The sequence below is a fragment of the Parus major genome, chromosome 1A, assembly GCF_001522545.3.
Source record: "Parus major isolate Abel chromosome 1A, Parus_major1.1, whole genome shotgun sequence".
In the NCBI taxonomy this organism is placed as follows: domain Eukaryota; kingdom Metazoa; phylum Chordata; class Aves; order Passeriformes; family Paridae; genus Parus; species Parus major.
In genome coordinates, this window is record NC_031773.1 from 44,876,870 (window position 1) to 44,904,208 (window position 27,339).

Below are 27,339 nucleotides of genomic sequence, written 5' to 3' on the forward strand. Positions count from 1 at the left end.
GGGACTGGTGGAGGCTCCCGACTCTGGCACTGGGAAATATGACAGCAGAAGTGAATGCTCCTTAACATAAGGGATTTACTGAAGAAGAAAGACAAAATGCCTTTCAAAGGGCTCGGTTCATTGAAAGAAAGATTTTTTAACCCAGGAAAGGAAGAGGTGAAGAACACCATTAGTGACTCGCTGGGGAATCTGAGAAGGTAAAACCCAACAGAAAATTCCCAGACAGGTCCATCAATTCAATTGATTAAGGGAAATGCAGTATAGAAAAAAAAAATGTATAAACATAAAACAGAATATAGAGTTGCAAAATTAATATCTGTCTCAGAGAGTGAGACAGCTTGCTGTAAGACAGATGTAAAAGAAGCAGTTACAACAGCATATGACTGTCGATCATAGAATATTCATATTAAACAAAAAAAGGTGAAAATAGATTGTGAAATAATGTTTTAATATTAAAAAGAGCTTGAAAAAGTGTTTAATTAAAAAACTTTTAAATAATTAAATATGACTAATTCTGTGGTTAACTTGCATGAAAAAAAACAATAATTTAATGGGAATTAACATTCCCAATGATGCCACTTTTGAAATTAGACTTAATGCTCCTAAATTACAGGTTTGGGGTTTTAAAAAACTTGTTCCAAATCAGTAAATGTATTGAATAAAGATGTGTATGTGTGAGTTTACTGACACTAGCAAATTAGAGAGAGAAGAAGAAGAAGCATCTGTTTGCTAGCAAAAGCAGAAAAAGGATTAAAGATTTTCATCTTAATCTGATGGTTTTATGAACCAAGAAATGGAGCATTTTTCTTTTTAGAGAAATGAAAATCTGATGTAACAGGTGACCAATCTCATAAAGGGAAACATATTTCTCATTTAAATAGATTATTTCTGTTAGTAATGGCTACTGACAACACTTATTTGTGCAATCAGTAGATGAGAGCCAGAGGGGTTAGTGGCATTTCTTTCATGCCTGATGTTATGTTTTAAATCTTTTTGTGGATCAAGCCAGCATTTTAGCTGAAGGTGTTTCTAGTGACTAAATCGTATTTGCTTTCATATCCACCCCTTCGCCTTGTATTGGGAATGCTGTTTTGAGTAAAGAGACAGTTTTGGTATATCTAAACAAGCCTTTGATCACAAGAAAAGGTGTAAGAATTTACTTATCACACTGCAGTTATTCTATTTCTTTATCATGTGAACAGACTATCTGTGTTCTACACAATTTCCCAACTTTTTAAATTTACAGTGTTACAGATGAATCCTGATGTTTTTCTTTTTTACTTTTACAACACTCTACAGTAATTCCTGGAAATCTGTTTATCTTTTAGAACACTGATTCAAGTAATTTATTCAGTGATAAATTCTCTTTGCTGTGGGCTTTTCTGGCCAATTTGACCAAACACTTGTAAGGTTTGTTTCTAGTGAATATGTGATGTAGCAGTACACTGGGCTCACTTTGGATTATCCAGGCTGCTGTCCTCTTGTAGCCTTGTATTAAAGGTGTCATGCTGGTTCCTACATACTTGGTAAAACAGGCAGCCAACTTCAGCAACACTGCTCCTGAATCAAATTAACCCAAATACCACTTGAGATACGAGAAAGTTTGCTGAACTTAATAATTTTCTGTTTTAAACATAGGTATCTCAGTGCCTTCCTTAGATGTACCAATCAGCAGAGGAAATAATCCAAACTATAAAATCTTTTTACTATGTCTGCAGTCAGATCTAAACTGGAAGTTGAGGAGTCTTGTAGGAAATATGCAGTCATATTTGGAAGTTTCCATAAATGAATGAAACAGGCGTATTTTAGTATGAACTTCATACATATACCTATATTCCAGCTGCAACCTTGACTTTGCTCTTCATCCAATCCAATTGTCTTCAATGTGGTGAAAATCAGCAAAGAATTTGGTTTCTCTTCTAGCATTCATCATAATTTGATGAATTATTATAATGCACATCCTTGATTAGACCTCCAAGTGTGATTTCAGTGACTGTGGTGTGTTGATATCAAAACTGGCAAAGTGGGTAGAAGAATACATTTTCACTTTGGTAAATATGACTGTGGTATTTATTTTAAATAATTTTCATTGCAAACAAGAGAGCAGACCCAGAGGCTGCTGCCTGGCAAGGGCAGCTGCTCCATTGTCCCCAGTCCAGATCAAGTGCTAAAGCACAAGCAGCATAAAGCACCTTACTGCCTCCTCACAGGTGTGCAGGTTTGGTGGGTGCTGCAAAAATAAGTCTGCTCACAGGAGGTGACTTTAGGGTGTCTGGATCCTGGAAGGGAGGCAGGGAGGACTGAACTGAGAGACCCAAGAGCCATCCTCTCTAGGCTGTTGGCAGCTGTTTAATTTGTGAGATCTTAGAAGATGCTTTAGAAAATGTTGTAGATGCTTTGCATAATTTTTTAAATGCAAAAGTGGGTTTTAATCTTAGTTAATTTTATACAGTACATCAGTAAAAAAAAAAAATTAGAGAATTCAAGGCTTGGGTCAATGAATATCAGAGTTGTGTCTCTGGCATCCTTATGTTTCTCAGAAAATAAAGAGTTCATGCAGATCTTCTTGACAGACACAAACACTTTGGTCCTTCTGCAGTCAAGGAAAAAGTCAAAGACTGAAGTAAGATCTTAGGTTTTGCCTACTCTAAGGATTTCAGGAGTCCTGGACAAGTTAACAGCAGCTGTGGGCTTCCTAATGAAGTGGGAAGTGTGTAAGTGGGTTTACAGCTCAGAATTGTCACTTTTAATGTAAAAAGACATTTTTACATATGGGCCATGCCACATGGCTGCTGTATGAAGTGTAGTTCTGGATGCCGTAGGTGTCCCTTGGTGAATTAGCCTAAATTGTTCATAATTACATCTTGAAGCTGGGTGATAGATGTTTGCATTGGACAGGGCTCCTCTGACTGTGCCGGATCATGGAGCTATCCCTCTCAGATTTTCCCTTTGCACACAAGTGGAGAGCTTGCCTCCCAGGCGGTGCAGTGCTGTGAGAGCAGCGTGGGGTGTCCAGGGCCAGCCGCGGTGCCAGCCGTGCCTTTGCGCCAGTGCTCGTGCAAGGGCACCGTGCACCCGTGCAGCCCTGCACTGCAGCACCCCAGGGCAAACACCCTCCAGTGCTCCATGGGTGAGCTGAGGAGGGACTGCCCTGCAGCCCCTGGCACACACAGTGCCTCCGTGCCTGAGACCTGCCGTGGGTTCCGTGTAAACACCCTGCAGGAACCAGCCAGAGAGCTCCCAGGCCCTGAGGAACTCACGAGAGCTGGGACATTTGTGCTGGGATTTTCTACCAATGCATCAAATAAATGGGAAATTATCACCTGGACAAATCCCTGAAGAATTAGTAAGATCTCAGGAGATTGTATCTACTCTTGGATTTGTGATTTTTTTTATAATTACTGTATAGGTTTCTGGAGTTACGCAAGGATCATTGTAGTTACTGGATTTGTAGGTGTGAGCTTTGAACATTGTGTATGATTGTGCTCCAGCTGCCTGAGAAAGACTGGTGAAATCCATTCTAGAATGTGTTTTAACACAAAAAATATTACTATTTGCCTGTTATTGTAGAATCAATGTATTTTTTAATAAAATTAAATTAAATTCTAGTACAAATAATTTATCATTAATAAAGAACTAATTGCTTTGCTAAAATCCCATTAAATACAGAGTGCTGAATGTATATGTGCTTTAGGGATTTTATTTATTACTGATAGGGATTTTTAAATTTTTTTTCATTCTTTCAAAATTCTGTATATGCCAGAGTAGGCATTTGATAAAAAACAAGAAATTTTACATAAAGTTATTACGACCTTTGGGCACAGAATATGGATGCAGATTCAAATAACTCAGCTCTTCTTACTTGCCAAGTAAGTACATTAGCTGAAAAAAGGAAAAACAGATTTAAGGAATGAACATTTCCCGTGCAGGAAAATTCACGCCTGCATCTCTTTCATGAGGCTGATAATTAGAGTAGAGCACTGGCCCTGAAGCAGTTTTCTTCTAAGTCATTGGTCTACAACTAGTAAAAATTTTCACTGACACTACAAAAGTACATGGATCAATTGGAAAATAAATTTCTCATCATTTCATGGAGTTGTCATATCTTCATTATGTACCTGTTCAATAAAATAAAACTAAAAGACCAGTGCAGACACTGGTGTGAATGTCTGCACTGCTCTAACACCTACATGTTTGGACTGCTACTGAAAAATAGTTTTCTCAAGACAAACCTGGTATAGAGGGAAATTAAAATTGAAATTAATCTCTGGGGGTTAAAATGTATGGACTTGGGGTGATGGATCAGTTCTCAACTTCCTTCCTTTACTTAGTCAAGTACAATGGCAGAATAATTAATTTCTCTGCAGAGATAATATTAGTCCATAGTTCTAGTCCCAGGTCATCACTTTTAGCACTGAATTTGGAGCAGAAGGATGTTTTCATGCCAATCTGAATTGACAGCCAGCTGAAAATGTCCAGATGTTTTGGCTTTGCATGAAGTGTCTAATCTTTGCCAGCTGCCCAAAATAATGTACCCATTAAAGTCTAATGGCTCTCTTATAAATAGAGCCTGGTAAAGGTGTAAATATTTTGAAAATTGTTAATTGATTTAATTCCATCAATATCTTATGTTCTGTCAGAGGATGACAAATTATTTCTTTTGGCTTGTTAATAAAACTTGGGAGATGACAACAGTTCTAAAAAATAATTATTCAGTTGTTTTATCACTTCCTGAGGTCTTTATTTTAGTGTCTCATTCTGTTTACACCTACCTCTATTAACACATAGAGCATGGACTATATGGTGTCTTCTTTTTAAAGTGCCTGACTGAATTAGTCTCTGTAGTCCCATTTCACTAACAAATTCTGTTTCCCTGTGGGTGAACCATAAGATCTCAATCACTCCCAATAACACCACAGTTAAGATCACATTTTCTGTGTTACTTTGCTTGAATGGAAGGTCTTAGCTCCAGTCTGACAATGAGCTAAGGATCTAACTACAGCGAGCACTGGTTTGAGAAAAGAATTACACAAAATAATGCCAGCAGTTCCCTTCTGGCCCAAAACATTGTGATTCTAGTGTTTCTTGAAAACATGAGCTGATGGAATGTAGCATGCTCATTTTGGTTTTTTTTCTAAGACTATGGTTGACATAATGGGTTTATATTGTGATGTAAAAAGGAATAATATAGTAAATGATGCTCCAGTTAGCTCTAGAGCATTAAATTATGAGATTTTTAAGTGGAACTTTATATTGGAAAGATATATTTAAGTGCACAAGAAGCCATACTTACCACCTGTATATGCAAACTGTCTAGAGTAAAGAACTATCTGTTAGATTAGGGGTAGTACATAAAACTTACAGCAACTGGGGAAAGCTGTGAGCTCCCCAAAAACCCAACCCTGTCAGATGTAGCCCATCCATGCATGCTCTGTCAGCATTTGTTTACAGTTGATTTTCATACTGAAAACTGAGGTTTCAAATATATTTCAAATACATACATTAGATTTCAAATACACTCAGCCAGATGTATGAAAGTAGGAAATAAGTTATTCCTTGTCAGAAAAGAGTGAGTGAAATAGTTTCGTCATTTTACATGGCAAGCTAGGCTTCCTTTAGATTAATTAACTATTCATATTTTCAAAGTACTCCATGGAAGACACAAAAAGAGCTCACTGATCCTGAGCTCAGTGCTTCAGAGCAATGCCAAAATTGAAAAGCTGCTGTTCAAGGCCTCCCTTAGTAAAGGCTTAACCTTAAGCTCATGGTTAGTGTTCAGTGGGTTAGTCACATATTCACAGCTAGCCATGTCCTTAAGTGTTTCAGCATGTCAGGAAAACCATAATCTGCGTTTTAGAATAGGCCTAGAAAGGTAATGCTAGAAAAGGAATTGTCTAGCTCAGGTCTGGTGGGTGTGTCTAGTTCTTTCTTACCTCACCTTTCCTACCACAGACTTTGCCTGGTCCTGCAGCGCAATGTTAATAGCCGCAATCAGATTGAGAGACCAAATTAAATTTTAATTGCACTGTCATGTAATTCCAGATTGCATGGAAGTGCCATTTTGTTTAATATGAATATCTCAGCTCGATTGCCTGTAGGAAAAAGAAATTTGCTGGTTATGCAAAGCCTGAGGAGCTGCACTCCTGCGTTAGCTGGGCAGCCTCTCACAGGCCGATATAACTGGGTGCCATTTGCTCCCATTCAGGCCCCATCCAGGGCACCCTCCCTCCCAGTTCTTCCCAGCTGCACTGCAGTTGCCACACCAAATTTTATCCCAGTCAAAGCCCTTTCAGCCTCTGCTGCTGAGGAATGGTGAATCTAGTGTCCAGAAACCCCTGTCTGCCTTCAGATCTCATTTCATAGTGAGTATTTTACACAAAGGGCAACACGTTCCACGATAGGAGTTGCAGGGGTTCACTTTGGAGAAAATAAAGTCCTTGTAGTGGCAGGATATTTCAGAGAAGAATGTGACTTCAATTGCCTCCAGGCAGAGAAAGTCTGGGCCTGCCTCTTGTGTGTTTTTAACAGGGAGCTGATGCCAGAAACGTTTTTCCTCTGCTGTACAGCCCTGATTTTTGTCTCATTGGAGAAAACAAGTGCCAAGGAATTTGGGGCTGAGTGAAGCCATGCTTTGTGTTGTATTTTCCCTTTTCTCTTGAAATCTACTGGCAGCTCTGCTTAGTAGATCTAGTTAGAAATTATGGTTAATTTAATCATACATAAATTTTCCTAACAATCAATGGACTTTATCACAACAGACCTCCAGTTATATCTCACAGATATGCTCACGAGTAGCTTGTGAATACTTTTTCAGCTGGCTGTCTGGCTAGATGGCTCAGATGTGCAAACTTCAGAAGTCATTTGGGAAAAAGTGTGGTCTCTGCTAGCCTTTCAGAGCCTGTCCAGAATTAACTCACCTCAATACCAGGAGACAAGCACCTCACAACAGGAGTTAGCATGTTGTGGAGCATGGAACTGTCCGTCCACCCTTCAGCAAATTTTACTGAGACAACAGGGCACCTTCATTTTTTCTTTGTCTGTCTGTTTAGGAAGATTGATGGCACCAACGTGGAGGAGGAGCCCCTTGAGCTGACAGCGGAGGGGCGGCCTGTGCCGGCCAGCAGCCGCCGGCCAGCGCTGTGCGAGTGCTACTGCTGCGGCCTGCCCAAGCGCTACATCATCGCCATCATGAGCGGCCTGGGCTTCTGCATCTCCTTCGGCATCAGGTGCAACCTGGGCGTGGCCATCGTGGAGATGGTCAACAACAACACTGTCTATGTCGATGGAAAGCCAGAGCTGCGGGTGAGAAAACACCCTTTTTTCTCTCTCCTCTGAGCAGATCCCGTTGCAAAATCACCCAAATGCCACATAGTGAAGTCCTGTGTGTACTCAGATTAAAAAAAGAGAAGGAGGGGCACACATCAGTCCTGATGCACGTAGATGTGCAGGCACTTAATTCCTGTTTATGTGATGAAGCCACATTAAAAATCTTTAAGATCTGAGGATTTGCAGTGTCATAGAGAGGCTATAAGTACCAGAAATGAGAACTGAATTAGTTTGCATGTCTCCCAGGTCCCTGATCTGTGAGTTGTAGACAGATTTTGCTGTGGTGGCAGAATCTTTTGCTTTCTACTCTCTCTCAGGGAAATGTGCTCTGATGCTGGTGCAGAAAAAATGATCAATTATTTTATCTAGGGCTGCAGTCATTACATTCATATCAGTGGATAGTTTCCAAGATCTTAAAGCACTCACTGGCAATAAGGCATCAGGTTTTTGACAATGTGGATTGTTGTCTGGAGCTATTAAGAGCTTCGTGCCCAGCCATTTTCAAATCTGCAGTGGTTGGCATGTGGTCCACAGCAGATCCTACACAGCTTTATCAGTGCACCCCAGCAGGCTCAATCCATACCTTAGCATTGCCCATCCTCCCTTGGCATTTGGCTGTGATGTCAAGTGTCCCTTTATGGATTTTATGAACTTGAATCTCTACATTAGCTCTACTTGTTGACTTATTTTTGGATACATTTTGAATGTTTTTGTCCTAAAAAATCCACAGGTATCTTGACTCTTGAATGAAATGCTGTGCAAATATTCATCAGCTTTTCTCCTAGATATTTTAACTTTAGGTAAAGAAGAGTGTAGAAGATGTCTGTCATAAATTTCTAATGTTAAAAGTATGCCCATCTCCATGACTCATGATCACAGGAGCCAAGTTTAGACTTCCTGCTGAATTTGTACTTACTCAGTCTAATCCCTGCTCCCCATGGTCCTGCTGGGACTTCCAGGTTCTGTACTTAAGCGAGAGAAAATATGTGCCTGCATAGGTTGGGAAGCTGAGAAGAGGTAATTTCAGACAATGGGAGTAAATTCCTTCCACAAATCTAAACTCACAGCTTTAGGGCATGAGCACCTCCTGAACCAGGAGGAGCCTTTTTCCATATCTCATGGTGTTTCTGCCTTCAGAAATTAACACTACCTAGAAACTCATCTGGAAATCACTAGTAGAAAATTAGGTTAAATTCTGTTTAAACAGAACTGCTTCAGCATGGGAAAGTGGGACACATCAAAATGCATGTTGATGGGGAGGGAAACCCTTTAGACTTCTGTAAACATGTCTGGCTAATTAATGCCATTTTTGCTTCTTTGTGAGCAAAAAAATCAATGTAGTGGGAAAAACACTTTTTCTTTTAACATGCAGAAGGTAATATCAAAAAAAGAGATGTTAAGGTTTATCACTACAGTTGCCAATCCTCTTTGGTATTTTAGTGACAGTTTGAATTTAGAAGATATCTGTGCTGCTTCTTCACAGAATGCTTAGCCACCATTCCCAGACACGTGATTAGCATGAAAACGATCATAAAGCACAACATTGTGGTTTCTTATTGCTGCAACAGAGTTCTTCAGAGCTGAGGGCTCATGGAGAAAAAGTTAGCATTGACCTCACAATGGAGGGCAGAAAGGGCACCCTCTCTTTACTTTCTGTATGTTTTGCCCTCAGCATTGACCATCCCTCTTCTGAACAAGGTATGTCAAAAAATGTCGTCAGGAAATAGAAAAATCCTTGTTCAGGAAGAACCTTGAGAGGACTGGAACTGCTTGGTGTTCAAGGATGAGGTATATAGTGAAAGCAGAGGTATATGGTAAAAGCATTTCTCTTGGCTGCAAGCATTTTTGACTAGGAGCCACCTATGGCCAGGCTATGGCTGTCCTGTATCCAAATCCAGCCCTACAATGGGTATCACTTCCAACAAAAGGTAAACTAGTCACTGGCTAGTGTTACCTGGTTTTATTTTCAGATTGCTTTGTCTTCAGATGTTCTCCTTGCCCCCAGCTCTTTTCTGCTCCCATGCCATTTAATGCTAACAGTAGACAATCAGAGTTCTGCCCTGAGAGGAGAACCATGAACAAATCTGACCAGGAGGCAAATCAGCTCAAAGGACTTAAACAACCTAGATAATCTTGGGAAAATGGATGAGTCCATTGAAAGGTATCAAGTCCTTCTTGTAACTCTGAGCAGTCCTGAAAGCAAAGGCTTCAAGTTTAAGGAGCCCAGGGGGGAAGCAGTGGCAAGTGGCAAAATTGAAGGTCCAGCATTAGCTACCTTATGGCTGAAACCTTTCCTGCTCCTAAGAGCAAAAGCAGTGACCTCACAGGGAAATTGACCACCCTTTTGCCTTAACTGGGGGTTTTTAAGCTCAGCAACCCTGAGCAGCCAATGTAAAGAGGTTTGATTTGGAGCATGAGGTGACCTATGTGAGACTTCTAAGCAGAAGTTACCTTGCAATGAGTGTGCTATATCTTACAGCGTGTGTCCCATTTCCTTTGCAGACAGCCCAGTTCAACTGGGATCCAGAGACTGTAGGACTCATTCATGGCTCTTTTTTCTGGGGTTACATTGTGACACAAATTCCAGGAGGGTTCATCTCAAACAAATTGGCTGCTAACAGGTAAGAAAATAACAAGCAAATGAATTAAGCTTTAGAGCCTGACAACCATTTCACTCTGTGTAAATGAGAATTACTAAAACAGTGAATTAATGTGTTTCAGAAGTGCACTTCTGAAGCTGAACATTCAGTATTTATGTCTATGATCAAAAATTATTTCAGAGGACAAGACTTCCATTATGGGTCTAGAGCTGATTCTTTCAATTTGACTTGTCCATCTCAAATATTTACACTTTTCTTCTCTAAGCAATAATGCTTTCTGGAGAGTTCAAGGAAAGTCACACCTAATGGTGTGTAACAGCTATGGTTAAAGCATTTGTCTTTAAGAAGTTGCCTTAGTGCTTTTTAGCTCAACACCAAACAATAGTTTTCTGGCAGTGTTTGGTCTTCCTCCCAGTGGACTGAAGCTGGGCCTAAAGGAATCACAGAACTATTTATCATCTGAAGTCACAAATCTATCCTCATGCACAGATATCCTGGCTATGGCTGGACACATATTATTACAGTACTGACTGTAATTAAGATTGTATAGAATTTCTAGTAGAGCTTCCTGATTTCTTCTTGGTGAAGTCTGAGAATTTGTACAGATTTTGTTTTATGATCAATGTGTTTGTCATCCAATTTTTCTTATTTTTTTAAAATTCAAATGCTTTTGAAATAAGCAAAGTGAATAAGAAAAGTAACTAATTTTTGCAAATGTTAACTTTGGTTTGGGGCTTTACTTCAAAAGGTCTTCAGAGCTTTGAACATGATCACAAGAGAGAGGGAGGCTGTCTAAAGACAGATGGTTGTGAATGAGCTCATGAGATGTGCATATTAAGGAGATTTGGGATCTACAGATTAAAATGAAAAAAGGTGGCTGGTACTAATTTCAGTCTCTGCAAACAAGATGTGGCTTATCTACAAATAGTGTCAGAATCGGAAAAGATCTTTAAGACCAATCATATGTTGCACTTTGCCCCAGATCAAAGTACTTTGTTTTCTGCATTCTGCAAAGAGCTATGGGGGCTAAAAGACTGCCTGGATGTTCTTCCCAGCCATATGCCCTTGTGGAAATTTCTCCAGAACAGAGTCATCCCATAGAATTGCCCAGACTGTTCAGTCCCACTCTCTTCTGTCCATAACCAAAAGTTACTCAGAGTTTGGCTTGCACTGCTTCTTCAGCACTGTTCACATCCTCAATTATTCATTTCTCTGCCACGTAACAGTGCCTAGGCAGAATGTTTTTCCATCTGCCGAGTAAGCCAAATAAATTAGCTAAGCTTAATCACTTCTCCAGCCTTTCCAGTCTTGCCACCAGCTCTTGCAGCAGAAGGGCTCCAAAACACAGATGTGCATACTGTTGGCTGAATAATTCAGCATATTATTAGTTTAGCTTTTGTTTCCTTAATTTACTTGCAAACAGTAAAATCAACCATGTTTACACTGTAACTTGATGTGTTCTGTCAGCAAAGTGTTTCCTAAAGTACAGGCAGTGCACAAGCACAGAAAGCTCTGCATTTATCCCCATGTGAGTTTCCAACTCAATCTAATGCTGTACTACAACATCACATTATGGATTTGCCCATCATAACTGGGTTTAGGAGTAGAATTTGCTGAGGAACAAAAATGGCTCAAGAGCTGAGATCAAAGAGAATTTCTATTTGCAGTAATGGGATTCACTAAGTCCATGGTTTTCCTTTATTCCTTGTTTACCCAACCAATTTCTGCTTAGGTAGGTTCACCAGTGGTGCCAAGTTTCAGTTTCAGAGGGGTTATTTGATAAGACACAGGGCAGGAAAACAGGTGTTCTGTGGCCAATGAACCTACCAGCCCTAGAAAGAGGAAAATCTTTCTTTTGTCCCAGCTGCACTCGGGAAATGAGATTCTATGCTATTTCTGACTTGACAGATTTGGGCAAAGACTCCTTTGCTGCTTGTTTAAGCTGTGCAATCTTGAACATAAGTAAGGATGGCCCATCCCAGGCACTTCTGTAATGTACATAATTATCTGTAATAATGTGGGATTCAGATGGATCTCATAATGGCTGAAAATACTGAGTGCTTTATGGGTTTGCACCAAAAACCTCTAACACTACGTAATTTACTCAATACATTCATCCACATTGATGTAGATCTGCATTCCACCAAAAAGCTCATCAGCCATTTACTGACACCATCCTTTTAACTTCTTGATTATCCTCAAACACACATTTAAATGTGATTTCAGTATTTTTTGGTGGATGCATGAACCATGAGGCATCTCTTGACATCAATTTTCAGTAAGAGCACCCTGCTAGGCAGAGGAGTAGTCTGTTTTGATTCAGAAGTGGCAGCTGCCCAGGGACTGTGGGAGGGAGGACAGAAGAATATGTGACTGAATTAAAAAAAATCAGGAATGTTTCTTTTCAAAGTGGAGATCAACTTCTTTGGGATAAATGGCAGTGAATTGATGAAAAGATGCTGTCTCTGTGGAAACAACACTCAACCCTTTAAATAGTATCAGAAGAGTGGTTCTAACTCAATATAAATTTATGCATTTAAAACCTAGGCATATTAAGAGTTGGAATTAAAAGAAGTAGCAGAGATTGGAAACAGTCTTTAGAGATAGCTGGATAATTAAGAGTTCTCTTTGTTACAGTTTCTTCTTTCACATGGTTATTAATTCACATGGTTTGCAGTAGTTCCCTGAGTCAATAGTGTTATGATAACAGATCTGATATTTCTATTAGTGGTAAGAAATCAAAAGGCAAAAATCTTTTCTTCAGGGATCACAACAGAGAGATAAGTAATACTTATTTCTCAGTTAAATGTTTACTTGGCTTTTAAAGCAGTCTCCTAAATGTCAAGATATGACTGTGGGCTTTGTATTCCAATTCATATTTTCAGACTTTTCTATATAAATCAGTTCCTTTGTCACTTCTGTCTGCCAGTCTACTCAGCCTCTTTGCTTTTGTGCTCATGTGTTTAGTGCCTTCTTGTCACTCAGATAACGAGTTGTCTAGGCACGGGGTGTTGCTTTTGGCAGTAGGTGTAGAGAATTTAGACAAAACAGTGCTGTTCTCTGATGGTAAATTTTTCATGCTATAACACAGCCATTAATCCTACTGTGAATAAGACTGGACACAAAAATGAAGTCACATGTATTTACTGTGAACATATTTTCAGACATGGAAATGTAAACAATTTAAATATTTATTTTTTTTTAAAAAAAAAAAAAAAGAAAAAGAATCATAACAAAATATTTTAAAATAAGTTTATAAATATTTTGAAGTGGAACATGAGAACACTTCTGAAGAATAGATAATAATTGTATTCCCTGTCTGCCATTTCTCCATAGGGTATTTGGGGCAGCTATCTTTCTAACATCTACACTGAACATGATCATCCCTTCTGCAGCAAGAGTGCATTATGGCTGTGTGATGTTTGTCAGGATTCTTCAAGGTTTGGTGGAGGTAGGAGCACACACCATTTTTGTCCTTTCTCAAACAGAGTTTGATTTTGAGATTTGGTTCTAGAAGTTGTAAGATCTCTTTCAATCGGGGTTTCTGATCAATATACAGTTTCACTTGCTACTCATTTTGAGATGATCGTTTTTAAATTATACTGATTTATGTTTCTACGTTCTAAGTAAAGAAAAATGTACGTTTCTGGTGCTGCAATTTGAGTTATATTAGTTTCCTTGTGCCATCAACTGCATATACTAAACAGTGTTTTTACCTCAGAACATATTACTATTCAAGTAACAGGCAATTCAGATTAGTTTAACATCTTCATACTCAAACAGTCGAGTTATTCCAGACTTACCTAACCCTTCCTATATCATTCCATGGTGACAAACAGCTAGGCAGGAGGGATAGTATCAGCAGATACTTCAAGTGGAATGCAGTGAAAGCAAATCATGTGATGTGTGAAATGTCTGCCAGGGTGTCACGTACCCAGCCTGCCATGGGATGTGGAGTAAGTGGGCCCCGCCGCTGGAGAGAAGCAGGTTGGCTACCACTTCATTCTGTGGTGAGTTGATGGGCTTGTATGGTTTATGTAAGCACCTATCCCTATCAGATTTATTTTATTAATTTCACTATTTAAAGCAAAAACCCTCTGCCCTTTGCTACAATCAGCTTGTACCCTAGGCCTAGGAACTTGTGAGTACTTTTTTTGTTTAGTATGTTGTCATTTTATCATTTAAAGCCAATGCTCAAAATGGCTCTCATAATAAACTAAAATGTGTCTAGAGGTTCACATGAGAGAAATTACATTGTATTTTTTTATTGGCTTCATCCTTAGGGACTCCATTTATTATACACACTCAATGGATGCTCCTAAACAAGCACTCTAAAATTATCTGAAAAGGACTTTAGGCTTTTTTAGGCTTTTTTAGGCTGATTGCTCAATATACTGCAGTGGAGGTGATGTAACTTGTTGCCAGTAGCTGTTCTGCTTCATTCTGTTTTGAGTTATGATCAGACATGTACTCTGCTCTCTTTTCTGTGTCCCTTTCCAATGCTGACAGCTGAAGATGAATGTCAGTAGGAGAAAATGTTCAGTAAAAATGTAAAAGTCACAGGAAAAAAAAATTCTGTCCATCAGGACTAGAGTTGTGTGGCTGGGGAAAATACAGCACTAAAACACAAGATAACGGATAAAAGGAGGACTGAAGCAAGTGGGAAAAGACCCATGTTTGTATATTGTGGGAATTTTATTTTTACTACAGATGGCTTCAGGTTTTTATTATTTAGGTGTTTTCAATTCCTGCAGAAGGAAAGATCCAAAGGAAAGCCTCTCCACCCTCAATGTTCCCTCCTTGAAATTCCTAGTGCAGGATCTCTAGAGAAAGGATCAATGGATCCTTCAGTTTGACACCCATTTTAGTGGCTACAAATCACTGATCCTTACATTTGAAAGTTGCATAGGAGCAATGGAAAAATTAGGAAAATCCAGATTAAGCAGGTTCCTGGTTCTTCTATTTACATTCTGGCCTAGGGCTTTTCTGTAGGAAAGCTGTAGGAAAAATGAATTACATTAAGGTGAGGGAGAAGGATCTCTGTGAATCATTGCAGAAAAGTATTTGCTAATGAGTAGAGCATTAACAAATGTTTATTAACAAAACATGTCCTAGTCTCAGAACCACAAATACCTCATTCCTAGAATAATTCAGAGCAACAATTTTCACATGTAAAGCTATTGTCACTGTCTTGCACTGAAACCTATTGTCTAGATTGCACTTAAATACTCATCTCTTTTCAAAAGACCATATATTTCACCAGTATTATCTGTTTCAATCAGAAACCTTGACACAGACCACACTGTTATCCTCTTTTATCCCTGTCAACATTTGCCTATTTATTCCAGCTGTTTGTTCATGCTGTTGATATGAATTAAACATGGTTACACAGACTCAGGGTTGGTTTGAGCACCCTCTCTGCTGCCAGTGCTTGTGTGGCCACGGGTCTAGGGCCATGACAAGAGCCTCCCAACATATCTGCATATCATCAGGATTCCTCCATGAAGCTTCTGAAACTTGTTCCATTATCTTCTCCAAAACCCACCACATACACCACAGTGCCAGCTGGGATTTCCCACTCAACTGCACACACGTATCTTATGCCTCTGTAGTGGTTTGTCGTCAGTCTTGGATTTGCAAATCCTCTTTCCCTACAGGGCACAACTCAGCAAAATGAGACTGGTGACCCATGAGGGGTCAGTGCTCCCTGTCACCCCAGTCAAAATTTTGCAGCTTCCATCCCATTCTCCATGTCCATAAAAAAAGTCAAACACATCCATCCAGTTCTGCTCTTATGAGCACCTGTCTGGATGAAAGCTGGGCACACCTACTACAGCTGACATGTTTTACTAATCTGTTTTCTCTTCAGGGTCATACGCAGGTGCGGTGGTGGCCATGCCCCTGGCAGGTGTGCTGGTACAGTATATAGGATGGTCATCAGTCTTTTATATTTATGGTGAGTTGCCAAACGTGAAGGACATCTGCCACTAGATCAGTACTGCCAGTCGTTTACTAAAACCTCTCTAACAAGGACAGATCAAAGTTTTTTAGATGAAGAGGTTGCAAAGGGGTGCTCCAATTTGTTCCCTACTTACTGCAGATTCTGGGAACTTTCATTTCATAATCATCTGTTATAAAAGTTGTAAAATTGTAATGACCAGGCTACAGCCCATGGTCACCCAGTGACAGGATTGGATGCAGTTGCAAAGGTTCCTCTGCAGCACAAAAGCTTTGTGTGGGACCTGCCCCAGAGTGCACACTGACAGCGAAAGTTACAGCAAATGCTGCTGACAGGGAGCCAAAGGGACCTGAAAACTTCTGCCCTGAGAAATCTTCCCCATGCTGCCCATCTTTAATAAAGCAGTGCCACCTTTACAAAGTGGTCCCCTGGCTATGGCCCTGTGGCTGATCTCTGGTGCCTTATTCTTCCCCTCACAGTGCATGGCAGAGGTGGCTCCAACCAGCCTTGCACATCAGCAGCCCATTTGGGTTTTCTCTGTCTTCTCTGGAGATACAAGACACACCACAAGATTTGCCATTGCCATCTTATGGTGAAGTCCCTTCATGCAGATTGCAACCACATCATGGCCTGTCTGCTTTTTTCTTTCCCTAGGTTCTACAGAGAGTTTTCCTCCTGCCTTTTCTTTGCCCCATGTATAATATAATAAAAGTGACAAAATGCTTAAATGCTTTGCAAGCAGGCATACAATACCCACAGAGTTAGTTGACATATTTTGTTACTTCCCTGGGCATAATTTCTATGCAGGTTTTGTTTGACTAGCATTTTAAACAAACCTCAGACTTGCAGATACTGAAGTGTAGCTTTATTGGCTTTGAAAACAAAGTTGCTTTTCCTGCATCTTCAGGAATGTTTGGGATTGTTTGGTACGTGTTTTGGCTGCTTCATGCCTATGAAAGCCCTGCTGCCCATCCAACAATAACCAATGAAGAAAGGACATATATAGAAACAAGTATAGGAGAAGGAGCCAACCCAGCTAATGCAAGTGTAAGTAAAAAAAGGCTTTCCTTGTTGTCATTTGTGAGCACTTTGCAGAAGATGGGTATATGACTGGATGGATGCTGTTAGCTGTTTAAGTGAGGTGGAACTAGGGGCTTTTCCTTTCGAGAAAATTACAGAATCAGGTTCATGCAGCTGGACTGGATGAGTACAGGAAGACACGTAATGCTTTTTAAGCTCTTGACTTATGGAGCTTCTCTGATCTATGGAGGGAAGGGATGGGTTGGGAGGGGGTAACACACATTCTGGTCTCCTGCTCTTGCGTAACTCTCAAGCTTGTTCTTAAAAATATTCATGGATTTAGCTACATAAGAATTGGACTGCAGTTGTTAAATTATCCAGCTGCCTCTTGAGCTCCTATTAAGGATGATTGCAAATCTAGTAGTTTAGGACTGGGTTTCTGCCCTGCTGACTCTCACAGCAGCTCAGGTCCTCTAAGTCTTCTCATACTCTCTCTGAGAAGATCCTGGAAGATCCTGGAAACTTTGGGTTAAAAACTATTTCCCCATCAAACTTTCCTCCATTCCTTTAGGCAACTTTTTTTTTGCCAGTAGTGAAAAACAAAGGTGTTTCTTGACAAACTGTCCGTCCTTGGAGCTTTCAGTTTTGAACATTCTGGAACAAATTAACTACTGTTCTTTCCTCTACATGTTTTGTTCCTCTGCATGCCTTGCTAGGAATGTAAAATACCACACTGTCTTTTTGGGTATACCTCTGAAATTTGGCTGATCAGGTCTTGGCTGGAGACACACACACACTTGTTCCAGGTCATGGATTTTTGTTGCAGTGTGCTGGTTTTACTGCAGAGGAAGCTGGTACCAACTTCATGGGTGCACACACAACTGCAGGCAAAGGGTAGCCTGTAGAACAAAATTAACTTTTTTATTAAAAAAAGAGAATATCAATGTGTATTGCCATAGCTACAGATTTCAGCTTCTGAGTGGAATTCTATAGAAATCAATAGGTCTCTGAAGTATGTTTCCTGCTATATGGAGTATTGGAGCATAATAATATTTTTTTTTTTTTTAAATGGCAAAAAAGCAAGTTACAGAAATTAAATTCTGTACCACAGGCCTTTTTTTTTTTTCTGAATTAAATTAGTGAGGTTGAAGCAGGTGGCTACTTGTTGCTGCTCTACTGCATGTGTCTTAGCTTGGACAACCCTTTTTTCCCACTCCTTTCAAAAGAATGTCTTAAACTGCATCATGACAGAAAGTGGGGAATGGCACAAAGTTTTCTCTAGTTTTCTTTGATTCTTTTACTGATCCCATTATCCCAACAGCAGGATTCCAGAAGACCTCATGTAGTTTCAGTAATCAGGGCAACAGTATTGCAGTATCCATCTTAAAAATCCTAATTGTTCCAAGAAAATTTCTCTACCTCTTTTTTGCCAGTAATTCAAGAGATATATCTCACTTGCATTTTAAGTGACCTGTGATGTAAGTTGCATGCAATGTACCTAACAGGCTTGGTAATAAAAGATGCTGGTTCTTTATTTTGCCTCTGTCTACCCAATTTTGTGTGTGTTTTTTCCCCTAGAAATTTAGTACTCCCTGGAAGAGATTTTTCACTTCAATGCCAGTTTATGCAATCATTGTGGCAAATTTCTGCAGAAGCTGGACCTTCTATTTGCTCCTTATAAGTCAGCCTGCTTACTTTGAAGAAGTCTTTGGATTTGCAATAAGCAAGGTAAATGTCTGAAAATAAGCACTGACCTAGGAGATACAGCAGGGGAGGTTCAGGTTGGACATCAGGAAGAATTTCTTCACTGAAGGGGTGGCTAAATATTGGAATGGTCTGCCCAGAGAGGAGGTGAACATCATATCTGGAGATGTTCAAGAGATACCTGGACATGGCACTTAGTGCTATGGTTGTTTGAGGAGAAGCAGGTAGACCTGGAATCATTACAGTAGATTATTCCCAGTATTTGGGATGACATACTTCTGCTGACCTGGTAGAAATAAAAGTATGCAAGCATCATATTATTAGAAAAAGGAAAGAATGAAGAAGTTACTTTGGGAAATAGTTGATTAAAAGCCCCCACATATAATGAAAAAACACTAAGTAAATAAAAATGCACATTTTGCTTGGTGTTGTCTCTTTAGCATTTAATTTAGGTAATTTTTATCCTCTTCTTGATTTTGGTGACTTTTCATTAACGATGAAGATTGAATTCTTTATAGATTTATATTCTGTGCCACCATCATTTCATTAGAATCAGAATTGTTACACTCCTTATTTGGAGCATGAATGAGGAATACAGAACAATTGTTTTAGTAAAGCTTTAGAATCTCTTTCATTTAGCATACATACTTTCTATGTGGTAGTTATTTTCAAGCAAGTCTAAGGCTGATAACAAAGAACATCATTATTTATCTATTTTGGGAGCACTGTGTGCCCAGGTTCTGCAGGAGAAGCAATGGTTGTGGCTTGGTAGCAATGACACTCTAAATGGCCAAGTACAGCATGGAGATGGAAAAGAGGGATATTAAGAAAAAACTAAATCTATTTATTCTGAGCTGCTTTTCATAAATGCTAGAGCTGCATCTCTGTGAACCTCACTAATTTAAACCTAGTGTAAAACCGACCGTCAATGTAACAAGGTTGCACACCACAGAAAGTAAACTCAAAACATCTCACTAAATTACTGCTTCAAAGAAAAGCTTCTAGAAGATGACATGCTGATCACTAAAATCCTGCCTCAGGGCAGAATACTGAGTCTGATCCTATTTGACATCTTCATTAGTGACCTGGATGATGCAGCAGAGTGTATCCTCAGCAGGTTTGCAGATGATGCTGAGCTAGGAGCAGTGGCTGATACACTGCAGGGCTGTGCTGCTGTACAGAGGAGCCCCAGCAGGCTGGTGAAGCAGGCTGACAGGAGCCTCATGGAGCCCAGTAAGGGAAACCATAAAGTCCTGCCCCTGGGGAGGAGCAAGCCCAGCAGTACCTGCTGGGATCTGCCCAGCTGGAAAGCAGCTTAGCAGAAAAGGACCTGGGGGTCCTGCTGAACACCAGGCTGGACGTGAGCCAGCAGTGTGTCCTTGCAGTAAAGTATCCTGGGCTGCATCATGCAAAGACCACCAGCTAAAAGGAGGTGACCTTTCCCCTCTACACAGCACTGGTGAGGGCACACCTGAAGTACTGTGTCCAGTTCTGGGCTCCACAGTATTAGAGAGACATGGACACAATGGAGAGAGTGTAATGAAGCACCAAGAAGGAATGGAAATATTTCTCCTGTGAGAAAAGGCTGAGAGCTGGGTCTGTTTAGCCTGGAGAAGGCTCAGCAGAATTCTCATTCATATGTACAGATATCTGAAGGGAGAGTGTAAAGGTGAAAATAGGCTCTTTTCAGTAGTGCCCTGGGCACAAACTGAAGCATGTGAGGTTCTTTCTGAACATGAGGAAACACTTTTTCACTATGAGGATGACTGTATACTGGAACAGGTTCCCCAGAATGGTTGTAGAATCCCTATCTCTGGAGATACTCAGAAACTGCCTGGACACATTTCTGGGCAACATTCTCTAGGCCATCCAGCTTGAGCAGAAGGAGGTTCCTTCAACCGCAACCATTCTGGGGGACATTTTCATTTTTTGTGAAAATGAAAAGAAGATGAACATCAGTTTGTAGGCTGTAATCCCACAAGAATAAAAATAATGTTTTTACATATATGATTATTTAATAATTTGTAAAATTCTATCATTATGTCAGGTTTTATGCTGTATGGTCTTCAGTCCCTATGCAATGTGCAGGTGCTCCCTTCCTTTACACAGAGGCAGGTAACAGGGATTGATTTGTTATTCAAGAAGGAGGTCCTTATGGAGATCAATAACAAAAAATATATAATTGCAGTGGAAAACCAAGACAGAGCACTCCAGTATCAGGATATGTGTGACAGGGCTTTGTGATGTCTACAATAGAATTTCATATAAACAATCTTCTGTGCAACTCATTGGAGTAACCATGAGTACTAGGGATGTTGCATAGCATCTCTAAGGTGAGATTCTCACTTGTGCTCTGGTTTCTTCTCCTGGGCCACCAGGAGATGTTTCTTTCCTCACCTAGTTCTGAGCATCTGCTGTAACCAGATAAAATGATGCAGGGAAAAAGAGGTGAAGAAGCATTATGGTTCCTGTTCTCTTGCCTCTGAATCTGGAAGGAGAAATGACTGTTAAGCACTCATTTGTCTGATTGCAGGTTGGCCTTTTGTCAGCAGTTCCTCACATGGTCATGACAATCATTGTGCCCATCGGAGGGCAGCTAGCTGACTTCTTACGGAGCAGGAAAATCTTAACCACTACCACTGTAAGGAAGGTCATGAACTGTGGAGGTACTATTGGATTCTGAAAATATGACATTTCAATTGTGTGCTGCAGTCGATGCAAGTGTCATAGTTTTGCCCATGTTTAATTGCAACAAGAGACAATTTACTCAGGATTGCATTTGCAACTGGTCAATGTGAAGCATTAACTGGAGACTGGTGCCTCATGATATAAATCCTTACTCATAAGAGCATGCTTTAAAAAGGGAGGAGACAAGAAGCCTGGTTAATAATTGACTGGGTAATAGCATAGTATAATCAAATAGGCCTCATCCTGCAAACTCATACAGACAAAGTTAACCCTGTACCATGGTTCTGGATAGACCCTTTCCCAGTGGATACATTTATGAATTAAATGGTCATGTTCCCATTTGCTACTTCCAGCAGAACCCACTGACAAATTTAGGCTGAAAGGTTTAGGGTGAGGGGTAAAAAGTGACAGATACACAGGACAATTTTAACTCAGCACAAAATGATTTGTTTCCAGTTCAGTCACTGAACTGAAAAATCAGTGACATGTAGGGCTGATATTAGAGAAAAGATTTCAAGCTTGGCAGCCTGTGGAGCAATTTGTTGCCCACTGTCAATTGCTGGCTTGCATTATTTATATATGGCACGGGCTCCTAGAAATAGAGATGCCTGCAGCCAGTGATACCACATAACTTGGCTATTCATCTTCAGAAAGGATGATCAAATTCGTTGCATTTTCAGGGTATATTAATAGTGTCATTAGATCAAAACAAAACAAAACAGAAGGATTGTGATGGTGCATATTAAAAAATGCTAATTTCCAGTAATGGAAGTTCCCTGTGATTCTCAGGGATGTCCTGTTGTGTTGGTATCACAGTTGTGTGTAAAATCTTTTTTTGTTCCATTTACCAAGAATACCTGACACCACTGTAATCACGAGAAATCAAAGGCAAGTGTTTTTCACCTTTCCCAATAATGTTTGTGTGTTTGTGAGTTTTTTCTGGCTTTTGCACAGGGTCACTATCTCATTGTTCTCCTCTGTTGCTCAGTGAATTGACTTTACCCACTGCTTGGGTCATTTATACAGCAGTGAATGAAGAGATAAAAAATAATATATTCTCAAATAATGAATATACACATATTTCTGCAAATGCACAAAGCTCCCATGTGTGTTCAAGAATAGCTAAAAGATACAAAATAATTTTCTCTTATTTTAAGCTGCTATTCTGGATAGTGCTTATTAGTATTTTCATGGCAACTGGAAATTTAAATGTAATTCATTCTCATATGCTTCATTTGAAGGCTTTGGGATGGAAGCAACCTTGCTTTTGGTGGTTGGTTATTCTCACACAAAAGGTGTGGCTATTTCCTTTCTGGTGTTAGCAGTAGGCTTCAGTGGCTTTGCAATTTCAGGTAAGAATTAATCCTATTCTTTTACTATTCATGAGAAAAGTGATGTTAGTATCCTCAGTGTTCTTACTGTCATAATTTCTATTATTTTGTTTGCTCTTAACATGGCAGTTTATGGGGTGTTCGTTATTTCTTCCCATATCAGAACTAATTTACTTCAGTATCTATGAAACATGTTGCACACAGGACATGAAGCTTTGAAAGAGCCTGCTCTTTATTGATTCCAGTTCACACCAGATTTCTGCTGTTATTTTCTAATATACTTTTACATTGTCACCTTTTCAACCCATTTAACTGTATGCCTAAAAGGAAAGAGAGAGAGAATTACTCTGCAGTGAATATTGCACAAGGGCTATCAGTTACAATCCTGTCCCCAGCCCTATCACCCAGTTTCTGCTTTCTATGTCAGCCCTCCCTCTGTTGCATCCTACAATCAGCCCCTCTCCAGAAGTTGTTTCTAGCACTTTCATGAGTCTCACTCACGTTTTGCAGTCTCAAGCTGTTTTGTGACATCATCAGTACCAGCATCAATGGTAAAAAACACTTTTGTTATGAAGACTAAAGATTTTTCTTAAGAAGATTGAAGATCTTCCAAGAAGACTGCCAAGAACGTGGATCTATTGAACAAAATTGACCAGCAAAGTAACTGCTGGTCTTCAGTTATTTCAGGATTCTGCAGATGGGAAGCAGTTTTGCTGCTCAGTTGTGAGGTCCTTGCATCTTTCCATTTCTATCAATCAACTTTTATTTCAGGATTTTCCCAGTAGTCTACTTCTTACCTTATTTATTACCATGTTCTTGGAATTGATTGTCACTTCTTGTGATCAACCACAGTTAATATGATTAATTTTGATTACCTAAGGAATGGTAATTATCTGAGCTGATATTTAGTATTTGTTTTTATTTCTTAATAAAATACATGCTCAGAAGACACACTAGAGTAAGGATAATTATTTTTCCTACTGGTTTATATTCTATTTTTTTTCATGTTGTTAAACTGCTACTTAAAACACCGAAAGAAGTGGATTATAAACACTACCACAAAAATAAATAGGTAGAAGACATTTCACTAATTTGAGGCATTGATTCCTTAATTAAAAATATTTTCCAAGTTCACTCTTTCAGTATGAAAAAATGGAAAGTACAGACACTTTAAACAGGGCCAAACAAAACTTTATTTTCTATACAATATAGTCTTCAGCTGTGTAGTAGGGAGGTTAATAGCCTTTTCTGTCTTCTTCAGCCAGAATGGCTGTAGAAAGCCCTGTTGGCCTGGTAGTGCAATGCTGTACAGCTGATTGTTTCTCTCATTTTTTGTAGGGTTCAATGTGAATCACTTGGACATAGCCCCTCGTTATGCCAGCATTCTGATGGGGATCTCCAACGGCGTGGGGACGCTGTCGGGAATGGTGTGCCCCCTCATCGTTGGTGCAATGACAAAACACAAGGTAACATTTCTCCATGTTTTCTAAAAAAAGGATTAGTTAATGCAACAAATTTAAGGCATTTCAAAGATTCCTGGGGATGCCATTCCATCATTAATCTCCGTAGCTGCTTTTTGTTTGTCTTAAACATGCATTTTTTAAAATTCCACCTTGGCCTAATTCTCACCTATTATAACTAATTATCTGTGTAGGCAGATATTATTTAATGCCACCTGAGCCTAAGTCTCTGCAATATCTCCATACAACTGTGCAATGCTCATAGGACTTGGAAAACTCCTCTAAAATGCATGTGTACCCCCTCAGTAGGGTTCCTAAGCAAACATTGATCTGCAATAATATTATGTAGTTGTTAGAGAAATCCCTGCATTTCCAAATCCATAAATATTTCACATGCAAGAGAGAAACTTCTCTGGGAGAAAAAAAAAAACAACAAAAAACCCCAAGTTTTATTGTATTTGCTATAGTTATAAAAAAATTAATCTTTACAATGATTCTCATAAATTGTTCTATCTTCAGCATCAGGAATCAAACAGTGATCACAGTCATTCCTCAATATGTGCTAATTCATGGCCTAATTCAGACAGCAGTATTTCTTGTTACTGGAAACTTAATGAGACCTGCACCATTCTTTCAGACCCGTGAAGAATGGCAGAACGTCTTTCTGATTGCAGCCCTGGTGCATTACAGTGGTGTGATATTCTATGCTATCTTTGCTTCTGGGGAGAAGCAGGAATGGGCTGACCCCGAAAACCTCAGTGAAGAGAAATGTGGCATAATTGATCAGGATGAACTGGCTGAAGAAACAGAGATGAACAATGAAACTTTTGTAAGTCCAAAGAAAACGTATGGTGCTACCAGTCAAAACAGTGAAGTACAGAGAAGGGAATGGAGGAAGAAAAAACAAGTAACTCAAGATATTGAGGAACAGACTTCTTACCATTATGAAAATGGAAATTTTCAAGATTTGTCTTAATACTTGAAACTGTAAGATTTGTATAGCTACTCCCATGACATCTACCATCTGCCCCAAATCAACAGGTATCCATATTTATTGTCTTACTTAATTAGGTTATATCTGGCCAATTGGCTAGATTTGAGGGGTGATAGTTCCCTTCCAGTGGTGTGTAAGAAGGCTAACAACAATGGGATTGCGATAAGTGATCCTAAATCCTCTCCCAGCCTGCATGGGTCAACCAGCATGACCCTGGGAGACCAGCCCTGGCAGGGCTCCTGTCTGATGCAAGCTGTAGAACTGACTGTAGGAGCAAGGAGTTCCCTCATCATCTCATCTGAACAGCAAAAGGACAAGTGACATCAGATGGTGGATCCACAGTGATCTGTGTAATCCCTGGGTCTCCAGTGGTGCCACAGCCCGTAGTGAGTAGCCCTGTTTTGCCTATTTAGGATTCCTGTAGGGTGGCGTCTGAACTGCTTAATCCACGTCAAGCCACAAACTCATGCTAAAAGATCAGAGCAGAGGGAAAAGGAGATTCATGACAGTAGGTTGTAATTAATTACTAATAGTCACTCAACAATGGGAAGGGGAACATGTGGCAGAGGTGGCACAGGTTTGCTTCAACAGTTCTTAAAAATTGATTGGCAGATATCTTTGTATGAGATAACAGAGGACAGAGTATGGATAAGACAATAAAATGGATACTTTTATTTCTCCCCCTCCAAAGATTTTGCGCTGGCATGAAATAATTTTGAATACAAAATCATCATTAGTGATGCAATATTATTAATCCTTATGAAAGGAAATTTTAGCCCTGTTTTGATTAGGATTCTCACTCAATTCATTATTGTGAAGTAATTGGAATATATTTTTCTAGTATTATACTGGTAGACTTCCGGGTCTCAACACCAACAGTCCTCATTTAGGTAAATGAGCTTATTTACAGAGGTAAAGTATTTAGTTCTGGAGCTGTAACTTTTCAATGCCTCAGTCTTGTTCTTGCTATGAATGAAGCACTGTACCTTTTGAGAGTTAATGAGGTATCTATGTATAAAAGTAATTATTCTCTGCCTTTGGTATATATTTGACAGCATAAAATGGCTTTAGCCTTTTTCTACCATTTTTAGAATCAAACAGTGGAGCATGCTGTATCATCTCAAACAGCTGAAACTCAGAGACTCATTGTGGCATTAACAGTCTTTTCAGAATGGATAATTTCAGTAAGCTGTGATTTAATTTTTTTTCTCATTATAACTACTGCCTCATTAAATTCAAGTGAAAGCTATCTTGTCTAGCCTACTCTGTGCTTTGTGATGTTTCAGTATTATTATTGTTCTCACGTACCATATGCAGCCATTGTGATGCACACAAGTTTTGAACATTTCTCAGATGCATTTTGCTATTTTATTGAAGTGCAATTGAGTAGTATGAGTGCAATTACACTTGTACATTCACTTGAATCCATGGATGATTTATCTTCCCTACAAACAGGTACATTGGGAAGTTAGCTAATCCTCTGTTCATTTCTCTTGCTTCTCTTCTACTTAGAAAAATCCAATCTGCAACGGTGTATGAGTAAGAAGAAAAGTGAGTTGAATGGATACATGCCTAATTTGACTACAGTGAAGACTTTTTAATTGATATGAGCAGATAATTTAATGGAAGGGGTAGTTTTATGGTACAGCTCAATCCTGCTTAAAAAAACACCAGTTTATTAATAAGCCATTCCAAAAAAAAATTTGTCACTTAATTCTGTTAGGTTAGAAAATATCTTCTTTTTTTTTAATTCAAAACTTCATTTTAGACTAGGGTTGCTTATTTCACTGCTAATTTTTAGAACAGGTACAAGAAAATATCTTATTTCTTTTAGGTGATAGTCAGCTTTTGGGGATTTAATTGGCAGGAACTTGGGTCAAGTATTCTCATCAGTCTATCACAATAGCAGGACCAGCTGCTGTCAAACTATTTTGCAGCATCCACCACAGTTTACAAAAGAGGTCCACCATTTTGTAAATGAGCAAAACAAACAGCTTCTTCCTCCCTCTCAAATAATGTAACGTTCATATAAGTGCTACGGGAAGTCTAATAGGGAAAACTCTAATATGAAAGGATTTCATATGAGAATCTGTGTAAGTGTAATCTGATGGAGGAAAGAGAAGACAATGTATTATTCTAGAAACAGTAACATTTTTGCTTAGGAGCAGCATCATTTTTCCAGTAATGATGAAGGGTAACTTTCCTGTTGTTAAGAGGAATACAAAGAGTGTGAATGTTGTTGTTATGACAAAGAACT

The 27,339-nt window shown here is 39.4% G+C and overlaps 1 protein-coding gene across 2 annotated transcripts; it reads left to right on the forward strand.

Moving 5' to 3' along the window:
- On the forward strand, positions 1-27,339 carry SLC17A8 (solute carrier family 17 member 8). 2 transcript variants are annotated; one of them, XM_033514785.1, is made up of 12 exons: positions 1-197; positions 7,050-7,302; positions 9,829-9,947; positions 13,263-13,377; positions 13,849-13,936; positions 15,796-15,882; positions 16,793-16,932; positions 18,484-18,633; positions 21,143-21,275; positions 22,539-22,649; positions 23,967-24,094; positions 24,726-27,339. In XM_033514785.1, exons 1-12 carry the CDS (start codon positions 55-57, stop codon positions 25,062-25,064), a joined length of 1,806 nt encoding a protein of 601 aa, XP_033370676.1. In that variant the 5' UTR covers positions 1-54; the 3' UTR covers positions 25,065-27,339. The 2 variants fall into 2 exon arrangements, with proteins under 2 accessions (XP_033370676.1, XP_033370677.1); XM_033514786.1 differs by lacking the exon at positions 18,484-18,633.